A 6,024-nucleotide genomic window follows, 5' to 3' on the forward strand; every position below is an offset into this window, starting at 1 on the left:
CTACCGTGTAATCGTATCGTAGTTATCAGTAGGCTCCCTGTTACAGTTTACTGAAATACAACATGCACTAGCATATATTATTTGCAAGGTACCGTGTTTGTGAATCTATTTTTATTCATGAGGGAAAAATATCATCATAATGGTCGAGTTTAATGTATGGTCTAAAGTACTGCAACACAGGGACGCATCATCTTTGTGGTAGCAATGAGAAGGCAATCTAAATTAAGAATGAAGAACTTAGGGAATTCTCTTACACAGGAAAGAAAATCACAGGCACCCGAAGCGCCCTTATAGTTAGAATCAAATCTGAAACATTAAATTTGGTAAACAGTATCGTGAAATCTAATCACCCAGACCCAGTAGGCCAAATAAATTCTTGTGGTAACATTAAACTGAAAAAGAATCATATTAAGATATTGTATGTATGAAGCCTTAGGATGTTTTCAGAAAAGAAAGACGCCAGGCGACGTATTCGTTGTTGATTGATAAGAAATGGTTGAAGCCGGAGGCAAAAGAAGACAAAAGTGAATTCACAATTGCTTGGGGAATTTCTGTGGAAGGAAACATCGTATATTATTACGGAACTTAGTAGTCAAGATGTTATTGTCGTTGTGGTCTTCAGTCCTGAGACTGGTTTGAGGCAGCTCTCCATGCTACTCTATCCTGTGTAAGCTTCTTCATCTCCAAGTACCTACTGCAGCCTACATCCTTCTGAATCTGCTTAGTGCATTCTTCTCTTGGCCTCCCTCTACGACTTTTACCCTCTACTCTGCCCTCCAATACTAAATTGGTGGTACCTCGATAGCTTAGAACACGTCCTACCAACCGATCGCTTCTTCTAGTCAAGTTGTGCCATAAGCTCCTCTTCTCCCCAGTTTTATTCAATACCTCCTCATTAGTTATGTGATCTATCCATCTCATCTTCAGCATTCTTCTAAAGCACCACATTTCGAAAGCTTCTATTCTCTTCTTGTCCAAACTATTTATAGTGCACGTTTCACTTCCATACATGGCTACACTCCATACAAATACTTTCAGAAACGACTACCTGACATTTAAATCTATACTTGAAGATAAGAAATTTTTCTTCATCGGAAACGCTTTCCTTGCCATTGCCAGTCTACATTTTATGTCCTCTCTACTTCGACTATCATCAGTTATTTTGCTCCGCAAATAGCAAAACTCCCTTACTACTTTAAGTGTCTCATTTCCTAATATAATTCCCTCAGCATTATCCGACTTATTTCGACTACATTCCATTATCCTCGTTATGCTTTTGTTGATATTCATCTTATATCCTCCTTTGAAGACACTGCCCATTCCGTTCAACTGCTCTTCCAAGCCTTTTGCTGTCTCTGACAGAATTACAATGTCATCGGCGAACCTCAAAGTTTTATATTTTTTCTCCATGGATTTTAATACCTACTCCGAACTTTTCTTTTGTTTCCTTTATTCCTTGCTCAATATACAGATTGAATAACAACGGGGATAGGCTACAACCCTGTCTCACTCCTTTCCCAACCACTGCTTCCCTTTCGTGTCCCTCGACTTTTGTAACTGCCATCTGCTTTCTGTACAAATTGTAAATAGCCTTTCGCTCCCTGTATTTTACCCCTGCCACCTTCAGAATTTGAAAGAGAGTATTCCAATCAACATTGTCAAAAGCTTTCTCTAAGTCTACAAATACTATAAACGTAGCTTTGCCTTTCCTTAATCTTTCTTCTAAGATGAGTCTTAGAGTCAGTATTGCCTCACGTGTTCCAATATTTCTACGGAATCCAAATTGATCTTCCGCGAGGTGGGCTTCTATCAGTTTTTCCATTCCTCTGCAAGGAATTCGCGTTAGTATTTTGCAGCTGTGACTTATTAAACTGATAGTTCGGTAATTTTCACATCTGGCAACACCTGATTTCTCACAGTGAACTTTTCCCTCTGCAGTGGCGTATGCACTGATATGAAACTTCCTTAGGTATGAAAACTATGTTACGGACCGGGACTCGGTCCTGGGACCTTTTGCCTTTCGCGGGCAAGTGGTGACCGCCTGAACTACCAAAAAACGACTCACGATCCCATCCTCAAGACTGTAATTCCGTCAATACCTCATCTCCAGCCGCACAAACTCAACAGCAGTCCCCCGCTTTGCTTGTGAGCCTAAGATGTTACATTAAAATCTGTAATAACAAGCCTTGAACATTTAAGGAAATTATTTTCGTGTACTGATTCCATTAGAATTGATCAGAGCAGGGAGAAATTTAAAGTCGATAGAGGACCAGGCGAGGTCAGCCCACATAAGCGAAACTGTTCTCAGCAGTCCTACTGGTTGTTATCTGACACTGAAACATGGGAAACGAGGAAGTAATACGCGTCTGCGGGACAATTGTCGCTTGGTTGGTAAGTTTCCTTTTTGTCCAGTACACATAAACCTTAAAAGCTAATGGAACAACGCAACATAAAAAGTAATAATCATAAAGCCACTAAAATAACGGTCAATGACCAAGTCTAAAATAAAATAGTACATAATAGGAAAAGAGGAATGTCTAGTTGTAAAGGCTTGGCATTTAAGGCAATTAAGGAAAGCTACTGTATGACAAGGAAGAGCCGAACGCAGAAAGGTAAAAACGGCGTTTACCGTATTTGATACACTAGTGTGGGTGTTCAAAACTCAAGTCCCTACACACGTGTAAAGTGAAATTTAGAATGAATAGACTCGAAAGCGTCAAATGTAAGAATGGAAGTAACTTTCCCATGGCGTGTCATTGCCAAATAACACAACGCGATGAAAGTTGGACTTCACTAAGAAAGTTCTGATACAGTATAATGTAGAAGATAACTGATAGAAATGTACAATCACATGAATAGAAATGGCACCTTTGCACAAATAAATTATTACATTCACGTCAGTGAGATTCGTGATGCATCCTGGACGCCACAAAGAGCGGGGATTGGTACTTAACAGAGTGCCTGGTCGCCACGGACGGTAATACGTATTCTGCAAAGTGTTCCCATGCCAGCTACGCTCTTGGTAAGTTCCTGTGTTATGTTGTCCCATTACTCCAACACTGCGGCTGACAAATGCTTGACGATCGTTAGTGCGAGGGAACATGCTGCAGCAAGTCTCCCCAGTGCACACTACACGTTGTCGATAGGATTTGAGCCGGGGAAGAGACCAGGCAAGTCCATTCCAAATATATTCTCTTGTCCCGAGAGCTCCACCACCTGGGATTATCGATACGGTCGTTCATTTTCATCCACAAAAATGAAGTCAGGGTCTATTCCACCCCTAAAAAGATCCAAATGCGGAAGATTACAGGGTCATTGTCCGGTGAGTGTTACGTATTCAAAGATTTGGAGGTCATGTTAGTCAACATTTGTCATACCTTCACATGGTGAAAGGTGGGAACATATAATGCAACCAGGGCCACTCATGCTGATTAAACAAATCAGCGACGAATAGCGAGGATCTTCTTTTCAGCTTTTCTATCTGTTCCGTTACCCTCAGTTGGTATCTGGATATAAACCACTACATACATACTCCATAAGTCACCGTACGCTCCGTGACGGAGGGTACCCTGTACCAGTACTAATTTTTCCCTTTCCTGTTCCATTCTCAAAAAGAGCAGGGTAAAGCGACTGCCTGTGTGATTCCGTACGAGCCGCACTTCCTTTTATCTTCGTGGTTTATACGCGAAAGGTACGTTGACAACAGTAGAATCGATCTGCAGTCTGCTGGAAATGCCGGTTCTGTAAATTTTCTCAGCAGATTTCCTACATAAAGAACATCGCTTTCCTTCCTGGGATTTGCATTTGGGCCCCGAAGCATCTCTGTAACACGCGTTGATCGAACCTACCGGTAACAAATTTCTTAGCCTGCCTCTGCATTGCTTCGTTGTTTCTTTACTCCCATCTGGTGCGGATCCCAAATACTCGAACAGAATGTGCCACACTAGTGTTCTACACCGGTTATCACTTACAGCTGAACCACACTTTTCTAAAAGTATCCCAATAAACCGAAGTCGACCATTAGCTTTGTCTACTACAAACCCTACATGATATTTAAATTTTTTATCTCTTTTCGGCATTACGCCTAGGTATTTAATGCACCTCACTGTGTCAAGAAGCGCATTACTAACAATGTATAACATTTGGATGTTGCTTTTTCTACTCATTTCTATTAACTTTATTAGTCAAAATCGCAGAACTATTTATATCGATTGGTAAATAGTTTCAGCTGAAACATCTTTAGATAAAATAGGGCAAACATTGCTCTGTCTAATCACCAGCTTGATTGGAGACACACTGTCACCAAAATAATAATATTCGGATCACAACATTTGGGGTAACAACCTGAATACATCATAATCACATTACTCAGTAACGAGCCATCGCAGTCCATTGAGCCTTAACCAGAATTCTTAGAAAATATTAAACATAAGTTCGGAAATTTTGTCGATGGGGTTCTGGTTCACATTGTGTATTGCGTGTATCTCGAAGTACGCGGGACGCCATCATCAAGGCTGATGACGCCCCCTGTTACGAACGACACGAACTTTTGTTCTATTTAGATTCTGCTTAAACAGTGTTAATCGGGTCGCTAACCCTTTTTGGTTTTAAATTTAATTTCAACCAGTTTCAGTATGAATTGCTCTAGTGTCTTATGGCCATGAGATGTCGTGTGCTGCTCTGTCGCGGAACGTGTGTTTAGTACTGAACACGAAAGAGGGTGGTCAGCGTTCCACAGTAGAGTACAGACTAAAGAACGAATATCCAAGCTCCCAAAAAGGCACAAAAGCTGTTTAAAAATGAGAGACAGAATAGTTATGTACTTACCTGTAAAATCATTGTAGAAACTGCTGTTAGTTTCCTAGCGACGGTGTCACACTTCCCACGTCCTATATTTCTTAATACTGACACGGTAACTAAATAAGTAATCACGGTAAACGAAGCTTAGTACGTCAACGCAAAACCAAAACAAAAGTGCTACAGCTCTGATGTACGCTGTGTTGGTACACCCAGTGAGGCGGTCGATCACCACGCCAGGTCCACTGTACACAGTACACAATACTGTGTGTTCCTCGAACACTGGCGGTGGCTGTCGGGGCACGCGGAAGTTGCGGCTTCCTGGTGTGGACGAAACTTCCTGCGCAGGAAGCAGCGCGGTCAGTTCAGAGTCTTGCAACAGACGCCTTGAGTCCCAAATTACGGACGCTTTGCAGCGTGGTTACAACTTTTGTAGATGATTTCATAATCCAAAATAGTGACCCAGGTAAAGAACAAATTACCAGGGCATGACACGATCATTTCAACAAAACACCATTTTGAGGAGACTGTATGCCCACCTGGGGAATAGTTTACATATATAGAGAGAAGATTATTCTCCGCGCTACTGAAAATGGTTACGACGAACAATAACAGTAGGCACAGTTAACAGAAGGGTGCTCCAGGGGCTTGATAGTGAAGAATGTTGCTTGCAGTATTGGCACAGTATCAAATAATGCATTCCAAGACATATATTCGTAGCTTGTAGAAAAAAAATTACTGGTAAATCATAGTAAGACTCAACTGGTTTAGTTTATAACGCACAGTTCCACAAAAACTGTCCTTTCGATTACACAGAATTGCGTATGATTAGTGAGACTGACAAGTTTAAATTCCCAGTGGATAAGGTAGTAAGCTGTCGTGGAAAGCGTATAATCAGGTTGAAAATGGTTCAAATGGCTCTGAGCTATGTGGGACTCAATTTCTGAGGTCATCAGTCCCCTAGAACTTAGAACTACATAAACCTAACTAACCTAAGGACACTACACACATCCATGCGCGAGGCAGGATTCGAACCTGTGACCGTAGCTGTCGCGCGGTTCCAAACTGCTGCGCCTAGAACAGCTCGGCCACTTCGGCCGGCCCAATAATCAGGACATTTTCCATAAAAACACGAGAGAACTTTATGGGACAATTAGTACGCCGGGAAATCTTTAAACTTCAAATCTGGATATGATTTCTTTAACATTAGAGCATCATCTGAAATAA

General features: G+C 41.4%; 1 protein-coding gene across 1 annotated transcript in view; it reads right to left on the reverse strand.

Annotated features, from left to right (window-relative positions):
• LOC126351408 (platelet glycoprotein V-like) overlaps window positions 1–5,081 on the reverse strand; it is a 52,778-nt gene extending 47,697 nt beyond the window's left edge. Inside the window, exon 1 of the mRNA XM_050002604.1 lies at window positions 4,828–5,081. Coding sequence (XP_049858561.1) covers window positions 4,828–4,839 — 12 coding nt within the window. The 5' untranslated portion in view covers window positions 4,840–5,081. The remainder of the gene's footprint in view (window positions 1–4,827) is intronic.
• Window positions 5,082–6,024: the final 943 nt, after the last annotated feature.

This window comes from Schistocerca gregaria, chromosome 1, assembly GCF_023897955.1.
Source record: "Schistocerca gregaria isolate iqSchGreg1 chromosome 1, iqSchGreg1.2, whole genome shotgun sequence".
Taxonomy (NCBI): Eukaryota; Metazoa; Arthropoda; class Insecta; order Orthoptera; family Acrididae; genus Schistocerca; species Schistocerca gregaria.